At 37.1% G+C, this 19,693-nt stretch overlaps 1 protein-coding gene and 1 long non-coding RNA gene across 6 annotated transcripts in view; one reads left to right on the forward strand and one right to left on the reverse strand.

The window, feature by feature from the left end:
• CDIN1 (CDAN1 interacting nuclease 1) overlaps positions 1 to 15,424 on the reverse strand; it is a 114,118-nt gene extending 98,694 nt beyond the window's left edge. For both annotated transcript variants that reach the window (XM_048949473.1, XM_048949474.1), the window contains exon 1: positions 15,117 to 15,424. In XM_048949473.1, coding sequence (XP_048805430.1) covers positions 15,117 to 15,217 — 101 coding nt within the window. In that variant the 5' untranslated portion in view covers positions 15,218 to 15,424. The remainder of the gene's footprint in view (positions 1 to 15,116) is intronic.
• Positions 15,425 to 15,514: 90 nt separating this feature from the next.
• The window catches only part of LOC125695259 (uncharacterized), a 93,928-nt gene continuing 89,749 nt past the window's right edge, over positions 15,515 to 19,693 (forward strand). For all 4 annotated transcript variants that reach the window (XR_007377910.1, XR_007377911.1, XR_007377908.1 and 1 more), the window contains exons 1-2: positions 15,515 to 15,776; positions 18,890 to 18,987. This is a non-coding gene — a long non-coding RNA (uncharacterized LOC125695259). The remainder of the gene's footprint in view (positions 15,777 to 18,889; positions 18,988 to 19,693) is intronic.

Below are 19,693 nucleotides of genomic sequence, written 5' to 3' on the forward strand. Positions count from 1 at the left end.
TGCTGTTTCCCCATTACTTCAATTTGATGATGAGAAGAACAGCAGGACATTTTCAGAATGGATAAACACCGGTAGATTTTATGGTTAGAGATGGAACTCTGACAATACAGGAATAGAACAGTATTATTTCTACCTGAAAAAGAAACTACCTCTTGGTCTTATCTTAGTAAGCAAGCAGATAATTTCCCTGAAATACTATTATTTTTTTTTCTTCCAGAATTACAAACAACTATTCCGTGTTTGAAACCTACCAAAATGCCAAAACCACAAAAAGACCCCTGTAAGCAAATACAAACAATATTCACAATACAAACTTTAAAAGTACTATGTCAATGCTAAAAATGAAAATAAAATTTAGTCAAATATTAAAAAAATATTCTTACATAGGACTTGAATAACTTTCAAACCTTTTCAACTTACGCATACCAGAACCTTTTTGGTATCCTTTGATCATATCATCGGGGGATTCATTAACAAAAGAAACTGATAGGAGTCAAACAGAGTTTGTCTCTCACCATCAGCCTGATAATCTTAGTACATGTTCTTCCAATTTCATTCTCCTGCCATTCTCTAAAATTCTCCTTTTAAGTTTACAAATAAAAAACTATTTTTATTAGTAAATGGCAATTTTAAGCTAATTAGACTGTTCATTTTGTTAAAAATTAGCCTGTATGTAAAATGCATATCTGTGCCAATTTGAAACTAAACAAGTCCCCAAACACCCTTAAGCAACTTGCTCCTAAAAATATATAATCAAATTTAGAAAACTATAAATTATATTTAAATTTATTATTTACAAGCAATTAATTACGAAGACAGCCAGGTGGCTTTCATTACATAAATTACTGTTAATGACACTTGCCTCATGCTGCTACTGTATTTAGCATTTGCATGCATCACATGTCAGGCACACACACTGTTGCACAGCTATCTCCAGGGTAGAACTGAACACCCTAAGTAAAAAAAATCCTCCAGTAAACCAAAACAAAATGGTTAATCCCCTAAACAAGTGAGGATCGTATTGCAGATATAATTTAAAGGATTTCACCTGTATCAAGTATGGATTGTATAGAAGTATAATTTAAATTCCAGTTTGAGTAATGATACTGATTTAAGGCAAGAAATAAACCTATTTACAGCTAGTCCTTGAGTTTTCAGGCTTAAACTCTACACACTCTATTAAAGTTTATAATTTAAAAATTACTTGTAATAATAATAAAACAGAGAATAATTGTTGTTACTCTACCTAGCTGACAGCGTACTATTTTGTGTTATACATGCTTATATTTACAAAATCTACTTCAGTCTTTCCAAAATCAAAGTCTTACACTTTACCGTAAAGTTGACTGCACTTCTCAGGTATAGCTTACTAGAAGGAATAGCTTTCATAGAGGGAAAAAAATAATTTTAACATTGGAGGTATGGCAGAACGCGCTAAGAAGGAAATCCAGCCATTCCTTTTTACAAGTGGTCTTCCAGAATTTTTTTTAAACTTCCTATGAACGCACTCACTGGCAGGCGACAGGAGAAAGTTTGAGTGAGGTGATCATAATTTCATATTACTCTATACTAAAACTTCTTTAGCCTTGTTTTCCACTTCTAGCAATAGAAGTTTCCCTTCTCTTCATCCACTTTCTTGAGGATTTAAATTTTTGTTTTCTTTGTACTGCTCTGAAAATGGCCACAATTACCAACCTTTGTTTCCTGTATTGTTGCAGTAAAGATTGTGAGAAGTCTGATTCCATTCCCTAGCTAAACAGTCTGATGTAAACAGTCAATAGGTTCACCGCATAGCATCTCCTTCATTAAGCACCAAAATTTAACCAGCCTCAGTAAAATAGATTTAGACGTTCCAGTAAATAAATAATGTGAAAACTAACAAAGAAGGAAAACTAGTTCAACATCAAACATTTGCTCTATGTTAAAATAAACTGAATATGACCTCAATATGCATCAAGTCATATGGCATGAACTTACTGACAATTCTTAAATTTCTGGATTGTCAAAAACATAATAAAAATATAAAGCACATAAATACTAAAAGACTAGACTTGGCAAAAAAAAAAAAAAAAGAAAAGAAAAAGAGGAAGAAAAAAGTAATTGAGAAGAGCGTAAATAAACTTCACTAGAATTCAGAGGAATCTGACAACATCCTTCGGGTCGCTTTCAAAAAGAGCCCTACTTTATGCACTAGTACTCCGAAGTCTTAATATGTGACAATAAAAGAACAAATGCCACAGTACCTTTTCCTACTTCTGATTTATTTTTAATTTGTTCTCCACATTTAACTCGGAGTTCTTTGTAGCTCCTAAGAATGACAAATTAGCACAACTAGGGTACCAGAAGACAACAGCAATTGAGAATTTAGAGGAAAAGAATATTCTGGATGGGACCCTTAACATTTCTGCATGTTAGTCAACAACCAGCAACTTATCTGACATTACTATTAAAAAAGACTGCATGTTCTTATAAAAAAGCAAGTAATCCTCTCCACTTTTAACTAAAAGGCACACAAATGTTTCCCAGTCAAAAATAAGGATGTTGACACCTTTATTGAAACCAAGAGAGTGAGAAGCAAAAAGGAAGTTAACTTATAGAACAATACTAATTTGGGGTGGATACCATTGCTTTTCTAACTTCTGCTTTTAATTAGGTTTCTTCCAATCAACTTTCACTTACAAGTAATTTATCCTCCCCCCCAGCAGTAAAGCTTTAAGGCCAAAAATAGAAACAATGGAATTTAAGGTTTAGCAAGGTAGATATGCAAGTACTATTTTATTTCACTACTATAAAGTATTTTGTTAAGTATTTTGTATCACTTGCCATTAAACCAACTACAAACAATTCTTAAAGTTATGGCTGTTCATATGTAATCTGTTACCTGTAACAGAAAAAAAAAAAGGCAAAAAAAAAGGCAGAAGGCCTCTCTAGCCCCCTAATCACCATATCAATGACACATGCCACAACAGAGAAGCACTAGTTTATTTGATTGATCATGGTAGATAAACTCCAAATAACAGCGAAATTAACAAATGCTTGACATTTGCTCAACATCCATTATTCTGACACTGCTTTCAGGATTTCAAAGCCTGGGAGTATGCTTAATCAACATTCATATTCCCTAGTGAGCTACAGGCACCATATTGTGCCCCGCCTTAGTACTGATGAAAACTGCATATTGGCCATTTCCAAAATGTTCTGGGACTCCACACAGGGCCCCTTCTCTCCCTTGTTCCTGTTCTGCAGTTTTCTTTTAAACACTTCCAAGACAAAAGCATCTGCCAGTTTTTCTCTCTGGGGATGTATGCAAAATGAACTTAACAGTTTTAAGGCAGAGAAACCCTCACATCTAAATTCATTCATAGGACAGAAAAGGGCCTAAGAGGCCTCTCCAGGGACAAAACCCTGCTGAAATTTTCCCCGACAACAGTGGGAGCTTTATAAAATCTAAGTCCAGACAATTTCCAATTCAAATGCCCAGCATAGCATGACCTTTGTCAGATCTATGAGCCCTAGATGCACCCACTATTTTTTTATTCTAACCAGCACAGACATTAGACAGGGCACTACTGCTAAGCAGGAGGTTGAATATTTGCATGCTCTTCCATTGTGAAAATGTAACAGTGACAGCACTGTGTCGAATTCTTTTCCCCCTAGAACTCTAACTCCATAGGAGAGGCATAGCTGACAGATGACTCTCCCAACATCTGTGTTATGTACACTGCACAGCTGAGGAACCTTGGATCACTGTCACAGCTTCTCGGAGATGACCTACACCTTTCTTATATCTGTCCATGATCAAAAAAGTAAAATCAGAAATTGAAAACACCATTTTTTAAAAATGAAAAGTAAATATGGCAAGAAAGATTAACATAATTTAGTCATTAAGCTGTTCACATATCAGCTCACCATATGTTGTATAAATGTCCTATACAAAATAATTTATCAGACCTGACACGTTGCACATCATGTTGTATTATTTAATATGCTTACAAAAATTTCATGGATCAAGCTCCACCTCTGAAAGCTTTCAGAAAGCCCTAGAAAATATTTCTTCATCTTCTATGATTTATTTTGATTACCTTTTGCAGCTACATGATAAAGTGGAACTTACAAAATTATGAGGTTAAGGTTTACACAGCTATTGCTTCAGAGACTAAAATATAACAGATGACTCCATGTCTATGTACCATTTTACTTGCATTTAATATTCAGAAGTACATTAAACTAAGCATGTTGCTTTCCTCTGCATATTTTAATGATTTTTGCTGGTTATTTCAGTATACATCCACTAATGCAAAGTTCCATTGATATATTACCGCTGGTGAAGAGACTAAAATGCTAACAATTACAAAATACATTAAAGCAAATGACTGTCATGTAATCAATCCCACCGCTCCCCGCTCTGCCCCCCCCCCAAAAAAGTCTACAAAGAAATAGATTAATTTCTCAAAGTAAATGAAACATTTGAATAGTATTTTTAAATTATTGAGTCTGAAAGCATTAGAACTGCAGGCTAATATGACTAGATAAATGGCCAAAATTTTCATCCAGAAACCTTAAAGCCACAAAAACAATCACATATAAAAATGTTTGCCCATTACTAGTGAGGTCCATGTGTAAATAGTAAATTGAAATAAAAAACATAAGCAGAAAGATAATGGATAGTAGTTATTGAGTAGCCAGTGGGATTTGTTTGAAAAAAGTATGCTTAGAGAGCATAATAGACAGACATAGCCAGAAAAAAAATCAGACCGAAACCATGCATTTATCCTGTAAACAACCATTTTCTTTTTCTCTCTTAGACCACTGATGTCAAAGGAACACAATACAAATGAGATAAAAATGTAGTCTGACTTTTTGGTCAATAATTATACTCTCCTGTTTCTAATAATAGGATAAAGAAAAACATATTTCTATGTCAGAAAACCCACTGCAATGAGGTCATTAAACACTGTATTTGGAACTGAACTTGCTTGGCCTTTTTGGAGTACCTGCCAACTGTTCAAAACAAAACTTCATATTTAAACTCTGTAAGAAACAGAAATTTATGTCTTCTTTTGATCTTTTTATATTTTGTGAATTGAAAATAATGAGCTTCTCCAGGAGAACATGTTGCCTGCCTGTATTGAAAACTGAAGACCAGCTGGATTTTTAACATGTATTTACATTAGAGCTGGAAATGGCTAATGTTCGATTGTTGTTTGGCCATTAGGAATCTACGCTCATTCTCTGGCTATTAGTTTTTGTACTCTGTACCAGTTCTAGCCTCAGAACATATGCAAGCATTCCATAGAAGAAATGCAAAAGGATTGGATATCACCAGTATCAATAGTGGATTGAAAGGAAGTTCTGCCATCTCCTAGCAGATCACAAATGGAAAGAGAGACAAGTGGTACCATTATCATCATCTGAGTCCTCAGTAATGATGAGGAACTCCAAAAGACTCTTCATATTAATTCAGATAAAAACGCCTTCAGTCATAGAAGTGAATATTATCTCTATACGGTCATAGTTTTTATGTTGTCTTCAGAAAAGGTTCTAGCAGGCAACACTACAGAAACTACTATCTTTGGTATCACGTAGGTCTCAGAGAAAAATCTGAAAACATTCTGCTTTCTGTGGAAGACAAATGTGTGCTGTGTTATGATATTTTTCTTCAGTGTTGCAGCTGCCTGGAGCTATCTGGGAATCAAGAATACCAAACAATTTGAATACCTTTCAGGCCTAGATCCAGATATGCAAATAGAGAATATTCATCCAAACAGAGTCCACTTCAGCACCACATCCCAACCTGAAGCCATTACACCAGTTTCAACAGACAGTGACACTTGCTTGAAGATCCTACTCAAATGAGAAAGATAAAGCAGAGGATTCAAGTACAAGAAACCTCCAGGATAAAACAGGAAGACTGTCATTATCAATTGGGCTACTGGGTACCTTAGGACATGCACTGTATCATGTATCCCATTCAAATCACTACCACATTCAAACTGTTATGGACACTAGAATTTAAGAAACACGTAAGAAAAGAAACAATAAGACTAATAAAAATGCTTTAGTTGCTGACAAAACACAGTTTCCAACCTAAGGAGTTTACAACAGTTTACAAGCCAGAACACTTTTCCGTCAAGAAGTGCAGATTCCTGTTTGGTAAATTTAAGCCTGCTGACAAGAAGTTCATTTACTCTGAATTCTTTGTTTGAAGTCCAGGGATGAGAACTCCATGAAATACAAGCTGAAAACTAATGATAAAGCACGAAATCTTAGCATGCCAATGGGAGCTTGAAATCTACTTGTATGGTACAAATTAGTCAAACAAATGAACAAGGCTTTTAACCATCACTGGATCTGAAGAAAACAGAGCAGTATTTTTCCAAACGTTTTCTAATGCTGTTTTCTTTTTTTCTTTTTTTTTTTTCTTAACAGTGCTCTATTAGATGTGTCTTAAAAGACAGTTTTAATATTATTAATTACTGTAATCTATATTCTTACTGAAAACAATCCTTATCAGTATTTCATTCGGTTTGAAATACAGTGTGACCTTCTGAGACATTCACCTTGAAAAGATACGATATTTTCACCAGGAACTTAAAGAAGTAAACAATTAAAAATGATTCTCATCAAAGCATATATGTTATTTTATTAAGTGATATGATAAGCTCAGGGGCATATATCAGAACCAAAATGGTTTTAGTCATTAATTTAAGTAATAAATCATAGGTTCTGCCAACAATGACAGAAAACAGATGCTAACAAGAAGATGTATTATTTAACATTGCCATGTGTTATAAAAATGTAAGTGTTTAGGACACGTCTTAAATTTTTATAATAATATGCATTTAATAAATTACTGTTTTGACACATACAATAATCAAATTTATAGGTCTCATTCAGCACTTGCTTTCTCTTCTGTGAACACAGAATGGATTCCTGGGGGAAAAAAAACTCAAGAAGTGAATGTATCAAATGGATGTTTTCAACAAAATCAAGTTGTTTGTCTTGCTGTCTTGAAGTAAGTACAATAAGCATTGAATCTCATTAAAAAAAGAAAACCAACATATTTGCCTTTATGTAAACACAATTTTTTCCCTGAAAGTTCCCAGGAAATTCAAACTATTAAGTTTATCTATATACAGGTAACAAAGCATCTTATCACTTGGTAGAAAGTTACAGAAACAATTCTTTACAATTCAGGATGTCAATATTGTGCAACTCCCAATGAGCCTGCGAAATCATAAGAATAGCAGAAGTTTCATTCTCCAATGTATCTTATTTATTATTTATTCTCTACATCAATTTAAATAATATAGTGGAATGCTACAATGATTTTCATCCACCACATCCTTTGCAAAAATGTCAAAACCAAGAACTCTATGGTAGTTAGCAAAATTATTGAAAATGTGATCTATTCCATTCCTCCCATTCATGCCCATCCTCTTCTCAGGACTCTGAAAGCTTGACAGAATGATGATCTGATCCAAGTCTTGACATATGAAAGCCTAAGAAATGCAATTATGCCTTTTGGCAAGCCCAGCCACACTAAACAGAATCACCATGTGCACACCTTCCTCAGCACTGCATCACTTCTGCTAGTACAACATGCTGTGTAAGGTCCCTCTGCAGGAGGGTCAATTGTTTCTAAAAAGGTGAGCGCTTCTCCCAAACATTTTTGTTTTGCTTTAAGGAAACTGGGTAATAACATTCCTATTCGCATTCTATTTCACATTCACTTTCAATCAACTTCTCCAGGTATCAGCACAGTTTCTTTCTTGGAAGTGCTCCAGTCAATGCTTTAAAACACTTGAGGAAGCAGTGATCAGAGTACGGAAACTAAATTTTCTTCATTAAGTCTACTGAAGCAGATATTAAAAATGCATTTAATATACTGGGGATGGCTGGTGGGCATCACTGACTGTGACAGGCCAGTTACTGATGAGCTGCTGTCAGACAGCCTTCTCAGCAGGGATCTGTGTCTAAGGCTGCTGAAGGACAGCAATATCTTCCCTTGTGTGTAAGCTCTATTCATCTCCCAAGTATTTACTAAATCACAGACCTGTGCACACAAACCCAGCGTTTCAGCGCATGCTAACAAATGATGGATGGCCTAGTCAATTCGTTATGTCCTGAAAGCGTGATTTCCTGCCATTCCAATCATCAAACCTCCAGAGCCTTCAGAGCTGATCAGTCCTGGAGAATATATTTTGCAGGCTCTATTAAAGGAGTAGAGGTTCTTTCCATTAGTCTCAAACTTTTTTTTTCCTGCCTGATTTAAAGAGATTTAAAGAGAACACCCTCCTTTCTCCAGCACCAGCACCACCACTACCACTCTTATCTGTGTAAAGGATTCAGGGCATGTACCACTAGTGTTAGTAAAAAAGCATTCCTGGAACACCAGCCAGTTAACGATACAGATTTTGTCTGTGATTACTATAAAACACAACAATCTTTTATTTAAACAACCTATACATCTTTATTATGTAGCCTAGACAACCTCCAAAACATTTTGTAACTTAGCTTCTATAATCAAATACCTTTTACAGCAAGGGAGAGCTCAAAAGGACTTGTTTTCTTTGTATTTGCCTACTGAAAAAGATCAGAGTGCTCTCAATTGTGTTCCTTTTTAAAGGATACCACTTAGGAATAAACTTACGATGTTCCAAAGACAGGTTAGCTGTCAAAGACATAAAGCTTCCAGATTTCTCCCCTTTCATAGCAAGGCAATATACTTGCTGTCTTTCTTTTGCATGCTAGAGGAGAAATTTTATTTAGCTTACCTATTCAATGATCTACAGGAACAGGATATTTACAACTCACACTTTCTATTCTGAAGCATTGAACTTCAAATGAATCAGCCTACACCTGCTGGAGAATTAGTTGTCTTAAGGTACTGCAGATTTTTCTACAGTGGTATAACATATAGGAGAAAACTTTATGTCAGTAAGTATTTGCTTACTCTAAAATACAGAGACCTCGATTCTCCTTACTTGCTAGGTGTGATCCAGCCACATCCAGCACAAACCAATCCACACTGCCCTACCATTCACCTCAACCTTGACCTGGAGATTAAACTCACTTTTATTGCACACAAAGGTCATCTGTGTTAGGTCAAAATTCAAAGTCCCTTGTCAGCTAAGGTTGATATATTCCAACCTTTCCTACTCTAATGCATCAAATTTTTCATGGTGAGGTCATATTCAGCAGACAGTGTATTCAGCGATTTATTGTGCTATTGTAATATAGCCCAGAATATGATTGTCTGAAAACCAACACATGAATAAAATATTTTTCTATCTCATGTACAAAATCTCCTCTGCTCATAAAACTCCATCCTAGACTTATCTGCAGACTTCAGAAGAATGACACAGTGAGGAACTGTTTCTTAAATAAAATAAAAAATTACCATTTTTACCACCACTGTCCATAGTATAAGCAACATGAGTACAAGGGCACCCTAAAATCCACAAGTCAATTAAATGCACATATGGTCAGTGTTAAAACTTCCACTTCATCCTTACTTAACAGCCGACGTAATCTGGCCCTTAAATCTGTAGACATCTGTTGGTCTATCTGATGACATCCACCTCATTTTAGAATGAAATACTTGGAAGAGTGTTATGGGATGTACATTCCTACTCTACTGGTGATTATCACTACCATATAACTTGTGAAGTGGCAAAAAGCACAACCAAGTTAAACTTTATAAAGCAACACAGTAACATAATGACAAAGACAAGCCCTGCAGCTTTGACATAAGAAAGGATTTTTTTTTCTCCCTCTTTTTGTCCTTGCCTCTTCTTGCTTTTCTTTAGAATTTTCTTTTCCCCTTATTTTTTTTCTCTTCACTCTTATTTTCTCTCTCTTCTCTCTTTCACCTTTTCTCCACTTTCTCTCCTGTGTGATTTTTATTTTATTTTATTTTATTTGAAAGGAACTGGACACCCATGTAGTAATCCTTCCCATACTGTAGGAAGAAAAAGTTAAGAGAAAATACTCATCAGTACTAAAGAATTCAGAAACTACAACCTTAGTTTTGGCTGCACATTTCAAGCAAAATTTCAAGACTAACATTTAAGATAATTTTGCCGTTCACTGGAATGTACATCTTAGGTGGGAAGGCTTGTAAGGAACAGAAATGATGCATGTATCATTTTGTATCAAATTACAATAGAAAATACATTGTATTCCCTCAAACTTACTGCTGAGGCATTCTTACTCATGTCTTCCACTTTCTTGTTAATAACAACATGCTGCAACAATAACAACTCTCCAAAAAATCCTTTCCACCTCTTTCAAAGAAAACCTGAAGGCCTACAAGTTACACGTGCCAATGTAAGAATTTTCCTTCTAAATGCTGTCTATAGCAATCAGAGAACTCAAAACCTGATCAAAACTGTGTGCTCAGTGCTCAGTGTGTCTCAGTGCTTTCATTGCTATCAATAGCTATTTTTAAATGTGTACCTTATTTTTAATCTAAAGAATAATGAAAAGAGACAAAGTTCTTCCGAGTTAAATGTTGATTTTTATTACAGAGGAGAATTAGTTTCCTTCCTATGTAGAGCCGCAGCATAATCAGTTTTTCACGTGACACAACAAATCCAACTAGTTTCAAGTCCTCTGAGGCTTCAACAGTGAAAAAGGAAAACCTGTAGTGCTCTTTGGTTCATCTTAGCAAAACTGTAATATCTTAAGAGCAGACATCTGTAATATCTGTGCACTGGATGCAGATCAAGATCTGATACCAAGGCTATGAATACAAAGAATTTATGTCCAAAGGGAATTATATCAATTCATATTACGTTTTGAATTTTTATTTCATTGTAAGAATATTTTCATTACGCAAAATTTTATTCTACACTTCTGAAAGTTTGTATACTGTTAATTTGCTTTTCAAATAATAAGCCAAAATTATTTTCTCATCTCTTACTGTCAGTGCTTGCATTTGAGGTTAAATGCTTTGAGAACATAGCAAATGTTAAATTATGATAGATTTTACTACATATAACAGATAAAAACAAACACTAGAGCAAAATTTCATTTACTCTGAAGTTTAACATTAAAGAAAAAATGAATACAAAACCTAATAAATTCAGAGCTGCTCCAGCTGTAAGGTCCAGATCATGTAAACAGAATAAATTAGTGCAAAATATTTGCCAATTCAAAATAGACAGGGTGGAAGGTTTAGCAGTGATCAGTTAATCTGTCTTTCCAGGTCTCTGCATCTCCCACTAACGACTACTTTCTCCTCCTTCATAAGCCAGTCTATTGAAATCAGTGAGGTGGTTTATGTAGGCAGAGCATGAATTTTTCATTGATAAGCAGTGAGAATACAGAAAAGCAGAGAGAGTTTAAACTACATTTTCATTTTAAGAAATAAAAGTTTCTATCTCTTGTGGGCACAAAGGCATCTTTCTAAACAAGAATTGCTAGATAAATGCTTGGAGACTGAAGACAGTTCATGTGCTTATTTAAACATTTTACCAACTATTCAGAAGAGGAGATGCAGCCAAGAAACAGCAGACCTCTGTCAGTTTTGCACAGTTTTTGAAAGGCTTTCCAGTTAGAAGAGTATGTAACCGATTCCTCTCACACCAACAGGCTAGGAACCTATGAGTAAGACATCTCTATTTAGTATAGCTGAGCTTGAGTCCTGAGCATAGAGCTCCAAAAGCCACCTAGATGGCCAGCTGCCCCACTCTCAAGCTCACTGCCAGTACTCCCTCCTGGAACTGCAGCTCCAAGGAACATCAGAGCAGAGGACAGAGAATCCTTCTTCCGTTTTGACTCAATCTCCAGGTACCATTAGCAGCAGGCCCGGATTCCAGCAATAAAAAGGAAAACAAACAATCAAACAAGCAAAAAACAGAAATAAAAAGAAGCAGATGAAAGAGAGCCGAAGCCTTCTTTATTGCGTACAACTACCATAGAGGGCTTATCGGACACTGCTTGATAATAAAAGCAGCAGCAGATACGAAGAAATGAAATTATTCATGAAAAGACAATAACATACTTCCTTGTAAATAAAGCTAGCTGGCAGAGGGAAAACACACTTATCCACCAATAACTCTAAAAGTCAAAAAGAAGCAACAATGACAGTGGAGAAAAAGGAAGAAAAAATAATAACTCAGCAGTCTTAGATGATCAGAAGTTTGGCTGGTAGAAATAACACTGATTTAAATTTTTTTAAAATTTTAAAATGTTTAAAATTTTTTAAGGGCCTTTGAGCATGAACCATCACTGAGAAAAACAGGTAAAATTTAGCAAATAATAAACAAAATATTTTCCAATTTACATTGTCAGACATTACCATGTAGACACATTGTTCAACAACAAATCACATTGGGGCACTTCCAAGGCCTAATATGAAGTTACACATAATACCAAATACCCATACTCAAAAACGAACAAACTCACTGTGAGCCTAGTAGTACTTTCTTCCTCTGCTTACTGGAAAGCTACTCTTACCAATTGGCTGTCAGAAAAGCTCATCTTTATTACTGAGAAGGACACTTTTAAGATGAGGCACAAACAGAACACTACTTCTTTACTTAGAATCAAAGATGAAAATATTGTGAGTGAAGATCTACATAGGGCAGCTGCTATAAATTCTAATACTTTGAAATTCCAGCACTGTGAAACTCCCTATATACACAGTTTGCACTCAAAAGGGTTCAAAAAAGAATGCTTTTACAGGAATAAAAGTAGAGGTAATAAAAAGGAAGTCAAGCTAGAGGCACTAAGTTTGTTTAACAACTTATAATTAAGTAAGGAAAGGAATATAGACTGCATTAATTGTGGTATGGAAGAATACAATACTCCGAGCTGAACTGAAATATGTATCACAATAGTGAGAACTCAAAAGTAAGGCTTTGGGGACCTCTGAAAGATCTGAGACTACTGAGTCAACTTGCAATGTCAGAAAGTTCCTGGAATCCCCAAATCAGATACAATGTAGTGTAAGATACTCTAAGACTTCAACAGAATAGAACCAAATGAGGAAAAACTTTGTGCAAGATAAAACAAGACGGTACCATAAGTCAGGAAACCTTACACCCTTTGAAATCCTGGCAGGAGGCAGAGGAAGATTCTATCAAAAAAAACCTGTAAAATTCCACTAGGATTGGTTATTAAAAAGAAAAGCAGAATATTGTATAAAGATTTGAATCAGATCCAGTTATTTGACAATCATGTTCTGTTTGTAAGAACTTGACGAAATTTTCAAAGAGAAAATATGAATTCTGCTGTATTCAGAAGAACAGGTTTCTACTTTTTTCTTCTCTTTTTTTTTTTTTTTTTTTCCTCCTGGAAACACCTACACAAGAACACAATATCAGCTTGCGTATGAATCAAACACTCAAAAGCTGAACTTTTCTGGACAAAATGATCTTTGAAAAAATTAAAGTTTAAAGGTCTGACCTAAACTGATATGTGATGATAAGGTGATTCTTACACAGATCTAACTACAACTAAAAAAACAAGCACTAAAATAAATCAGATTGTAACCTTTTCAGATCATTTTCTGCAGTGCTCTACATGTCCTACAACTTGCCCTACCATAGGTAATACAATTTAGACATTAGGTCTCATTGAGAAAAACAGTATCACAGATGAACGTGAACTCATGGGTAAAGAAAAAGTGGAAGACTAAAATACACAAGTTACAAAGGAAAATACAAATTACTAGCAAGTAGTTAACCACATGAGAAACAAAGCAGGAAATTACTTTTCAGAAAAGCACAACACAGAGCATGCAGAATTAGCGTCCAGTGTTGTATATGTCAAGAAGCTCAAAGTAAGTGCATCCAATACATGCTGAGATTCACTGTGCTTAGCAGTCAAAATTCCATTTTGATAATCCTCATATCATGCCCAAATCCCGCTGTTAAAAATGAAGATGTTTGAACATAAACATGAATGTTAAAGTTGAAAGACAACTGCTAAGTACAGACATATGCTGCCGCAGTTAAGTATTTCCCAAGCTGCAGCAGTACTGTGCAAGCTGAGCTGGGCTCCCAGCAATGCAACTTTATGAGCTCACTGAACCAGCTACTTTGCTTTATCATCAATTCTTCTCTACAACAGGGTCATTGCCTCAGCTTGATTTTTAACTACATCACTTTCCTGAAAAAGCAGATTTCATTGGACACTTTGAAAGCCTTGTACTGGCTCCTCAACCACATACTGCACAATGCACACAGCTTCACACAGCATCTGCAGTCACACTTGTGGTAAGACTAGCAAGGCTTGTTCAGGAAGCACATGGATGCTTTTCTGTTTTATTTATCTCCATCTTACCAGGGTAAGCAGAGCACCTAAGAAACTGCATTTTTCTGTATTATTACCAGTGTGTTTTAAAGACAATATCACACCTTTCGCAGTGGAATTCAGTCCAATTCTACCCAATTTGGCACTAATAACCCCATTCGAAAAGCTGGAGAAAAAAATTTAAAAAACCCTTGCAACATGTCCTTTAAACTCTATGATCACTGATAGTAAGCAAATTCTAGAAATGAAGATCAGTACATGAAGCACATCGTGCCATGTGCAACTTCCATAGTAGCCTATGGTCACTTGGGAGTGTCTTTGACAATCCTGAAGGCTGTCAGGTGAGGAAGCAGATGGGTGCTCACATACAAGCAACTGAGGGCAAAGCGTGGTGTGGGAGCCATGGGTCTGATAAAGCAGTATCCCAAGCCAGATTCCACCCTTGTTCTCACTTGCAGAGGCAAGGCCCTGAGCAAGACTCATTTGTCAGGATGCACGTGGTGCTTCGGAGCTCTGAGAAGCGCCCGAGAGCTTACATTTGAAGGGGCAGCAGAGGAAGGTGCACACTTTATTTTGCATCAATCTCCTCGGGTCACAGAGAGCAGGAAGTATCCTGCTCGGAAAGCAGCAGTTTAGCGAGCTGCACCTTGTCGTAGAGTGACGTGTGTGTTTGTGTGTGTGTGTGTGCGGGTGGTTTTGCACTGTGTGAGGCTTGCAACTGGAGACAGCGGCTGGAGGAGGCGGTTGGAGCTGGTGGCGCGGCCTGAGCCCGCTCTCAGCGTGCAGCAGGCCGCCGCCCGGCAGAGCAGCCCGCCCAGCGCCGCACCGCGCCGGGGACAGGAAGCACTTACCTAGGGAACTTCTCCTTCAGCTTCCTCAGGCTCTGCCGGGTGGGCTGCACGTGCCCCAGGAACTGGGCTATTTCATCGTACTGGGCTTTGGTGAGCTTCATGCCTCGCGGCGCCAAGAAATGGCCGAGTTGTGCCTCTCCGGCCCCGAACAACGAGGCGGGGAGAGGCGGGAGGCAGCGCACCCGCGATCGGGGGATCGGGGCGACAGCCCCTCGGGGCGCCCTTTACTCCTAGCCCGCCGATCACACAGCGCGGGCCACTGCCGCCCCACTTCCCGCAGCTCCGCCCCGCGGCCCGGCCGGGGCGGTGAGAGGGGCGGAGCGATGCGGCCGGGCGGAGAGAGCCGAGCAGAAAAGCGAAGCCGGGCCCCGCGCGAGTTGGCTCTGCGCAGCCGCCGTTTGTGTAGCTGTCGGCTACTGGCGGCTGTTTCGACGTGCTCTCCCGGTCCTCGCTTGTGGAGGAGAGGAGGGCGGTGGTGGCTGCCGCCACGGTGCTGAGGAAGTGCCCGCTGGCTTTCCTATCTGAGAGGGCTGGGGGAGAGCTGGCAGAGCCTTTGCATTACTCTCTGCATTACTCTCTGCAGTGGCACCTCAGCTTCACGGGGCTGGAGGCCAAAGCAGGGAGAAGCTGGTCTGCAGCCCACTCCATTACAGTTCTAAGGTATGGCTTTGAACTGTATGGCTTGGTAATGACTGTTTCTCCTGATTTTTGGTTAAAGAAAAAAAAAAAAAAAAGCAGTGAACAAACTCGATGCAGAAAGTGGCACAGTAGTGCAGCAGTGAATCCTAACTGGGGCTTACAACTTTGCATGTGTATGCAGGAATTAAAGTTTTCTGTTAAATTTTAGAAGGAAACTGTCTCCAGGCTGAACCAGCCCAACTAATTTAGCCATTTCCTGTAGGAAAAGTGCTCCAGCACTCTGATGATCCTGGTTGCCTGCATGACCAGCTCCATGTCCTTGTGCTGGAGGATCTAGAGCTGAATGCTGTACTGATGGGGCCTTATGAAGGGTGGAGTAGAGGGAGAAAACTGCCTCCCTCACCTCTTTTGATACAGCCCAGGGTACAGTTGGCCTTCTAATTGTTAGAATTATGACTTTTTTTTTTTTTCTGGCATTTATGTTTAAAGTAACTAAGTACTTTTTCTTTACTACTACTACAGGTCCTTTAGAAAGAAATAAATAGCGATCCTTAAAGTCTTACTGTGTTTATTGTGAGATCATTTCTAATGAAGTTGTTTTTTAAAACAATAATGTTACCAGATATAACTTCTAGACTTACTTCTGTTCATCTCCTTTGCTCAGTACTACATTTTTGATTATTATTATGTTTTTAAATCACATGATGCTCAATCTGCAATGCAGACATACGGAGTGATTTAGAACAGTAGTATGAAATAAACAGTGCGTTGACCAATGTTTTGTATGTGTATTAGGTGTATTTATCTGACGTACATGTTAGCTATATATTTGATTCTTAGATTCTTGTACTGGAATGGAGTTATGTAGGTTTCAAAATTGTTTTAAAAATTAAGTAAATAACCTATATATAATAATATATATAATAAGGTCCAGTAAAATTGAGATGAACTAATAGCAAGCTATATCAAGGAGATAGTCTCAGGTATGTAAACTGCTGCTTTTATCTCAAGGAAGCATTTACAGTGAAATGTGAAACATGGTTGGGAAGTGTAGTATGTGAAATATAACTCACTCTGTGAGTTATATTTTAAATTAGTTAAGTTGTTCCAATGAGAAAGAAATCACAGAATTGTTGGGGTTGTAAGAGACCTCTGGAATTCAGCCCCCTTGCTGAAGCAAATTCCCTAGTGTACATTGCACCTGAAAGCATACATTCACAACCTCTCTTGACAGCCTACTTCAGTGTTCTGTCACTCTCATAGTAAAGCTTTTTTCTCGTGTTGTGCCCATTGTCCCTTGTCCTCTTGCTGGGCACCAGCAAGAAGAGTCTTGATTCCCACCCTTTAGATATTTATAAGTGTTGATTAGATCCCTTCTCAGTATTCCCCAGGCTGGATGATTCCAGGGAGGCTTAGGAATTCTGAGCTGCAAATGGTTGGATACTGGCCTATAGGCTTCATTTGTTCTCATATTCCTTTCTTGGTGTCTGTCCTTGGCAAATTGTTTTTCTTGCCTTGGGGTTTTAGTCCATCTATTATAAAAACTAAGTTTTCATCCAAAAAAGTATGCAGAACTGAAGAAAAAATGTAGTAGTGGGAGAACCAAATGATTGGAAATGAAAAATGGAGGGAGAAAATGAAAAAGAGCATGTAAGCTGTAGGGGTGAAAATCAGGAAACTTATGATACACCTGGCAGAGAACTTCCAGTAATAATTATCATTGCTTGATGACAGTCTTAGCTACAGTTGGTGTATGATAGCAAGTAATGGCAACTTGGTCTGTTTCATTTGGCTAGTTTATTTAATTCTATTATTTTGTGCTAGTTTGTAGTTTTAGCTGTTATTAGCAGGTGTACTCCATTATCTTGAAAAGGTGATTGCATAGTGTGATTTACAGCCAAGTTCAGAGAGAAAATATCTCTACAGAGCTTAAAAGCACTATGTTTTGAGAATACTTAATGATACTTAATGGTAGTATGATATTATGGGGAATCAATTCATGCACAAAGTGCAAGTTTTTATTAGATTTTTATGACCATCCAGTTGTCTTTTTATTTGACTGCCCTACTTCTTCCGGACACAATCTCTGTTCTGCATTGCTTTCTGTAGCAAAATTAATGCAAAGCATGCTAGTATCCATTTATATTTTCTAGTCCATTTGTATGTGTTTGTGTTGGAAACTGTAAAACTAAAATCTCATTGATTAGAGTGTTTATTACAATTTTCTGAAGTTTGTGATGTTCAAACTTTAGTTTGATGGTCATTTTTGCAAGTATTCTTTTTTCGAGAAATGCAGCTCCGCTCATTTAACATCTTTGTTAAAGGAAACTTGAGCAATGTTTCTGCTTCACTTGTTAGCAACTGTATCTGTAACAGGTCTACTAGACACACCTCAGTAGATAGAATTTAGGATACAGTTGTTACCTCATAAAATACCGAGAACCCTCAGGTTTTTATCTCATTTGTATCCATGGGTTTTAATGTACTTGAAAGTGATTGTGCAGTGAAAGAACCTGATATGTTCAGTTTGTTATCCAAAGGAGGAAAAAAAAAAAAAGCAACAGTTGGTCTATACATCACTGTTAAACACTGACAATTTTGCCAATTCACTAGTCACTGTAAGTTTCTGATCTTCTTTTCCCCCTATAAGTATTCATGGAGTTGCTTGGCACTGCAACTGTGCGAAAAGCATGACAATAGCAGAATTGTTATACAAGATATTCAAGGGGGCAAGTAGGCTTTTTTTTTTTTTTTTGTTCTGTGTCTTCAGCCAAGTTGCTAATAGTCACCTGAGTAACTCAGACAAATTAAGTCAGTTTTCAGTAATATTATATCCAATATATCTTTCTTCACAATACTTATTTACTTATTGAATCAACTCAGGAAAAAAAAGTCTGTTTGCATAGTGTTTTGCAAACACTGCTTTACATGGGGCTCAATTATCAATTGGAAGCATATCAATTTTAAGGGACTTGGAAACAGACTTCTTATGGTTCTAAGCTGCGTGTTTATGTATTTTTTTGTAACAAGCTGTAAAGGAATCTTGAAAATAGTGAGTTATTAAAAATCAGTTTCTATAAATGAGATGATAATATGCTCTAAGTGTTCTATCCTACTGCTTCTCTCTCCTGTAGTTCTACATGATGAAATATCTGGTGTTTGGAATTCCTTTTTGAAGTTCTCAATAGTTGGATGCAGAAACCTGTGTGAAAATATCCACTTTCAAATTCAGGTACTTAATGTTTATTTGCCCTTGTCTCTGTGTTTTAAAATATCATCAAATACAGTATACTGCTTTTCTCCCAGGGGGATTTCAACTTCATTCATTGTGCAGAGGAAATACTGTAGTTGTGTGATGAATTACATTGTTTTCTGTAGGACCTTTACCTCCTTTGTTGCTTCATTCACCCAAGTACAAATTCTTCAGGATCAACAGAAAGAACAAGTGTTAAGGTAGTTTGACTGCTGCCCAGGTAATAGGTATTCTCTCCTTGCTTCCTTTGTGGACTCTTCATGGAAGCGTGAAGTCCATTGATACAGTTATTTTTCCATGTGGCCTTTTTTAATACAACATACACAGTACTATGTGCCAGATCTTTAATTTAATTACATAGGTGCTATAATCTACTGCCTAAAGAGATCATCTTGACCTACTCTGGCCAGTTTCTGAGCAATGCCTATGCACTTGTATTACTGCTACTGCTGATTTTGTGCATACAGCTGTCAGGAAAATCAGCGGATTCAGATGATAACTTGGCAGAAGAAAATAGCTATAAAAATAATATTTATTTCATCTAAATCAATGTGTGAGTCTAACTCTCTGGGAGGAAATAGGTTGCACAGAGCTGCAAGACTACTTTCCCTAGACGGTAGCAGAGCTACCTGGGGGATTAACCTTACAAATTACACATCTAAATTAGGTGCCAACCATTAAGCAA

Source organism: Lagopus muta, chromosome 6 (assembly GCF_023343835.1).
Source record: "Lagopus muta isolate bLagMut1 chromosome 6, bLagMut1 primary, whole genome shotgun sequence".
Taxonomy (NCBI): domain Eukaryota; kingdom Metazoa; phylum Chordata; class Aves; order Galliformes; family Phasianidae; genus Lagopus; species Lagopus muta.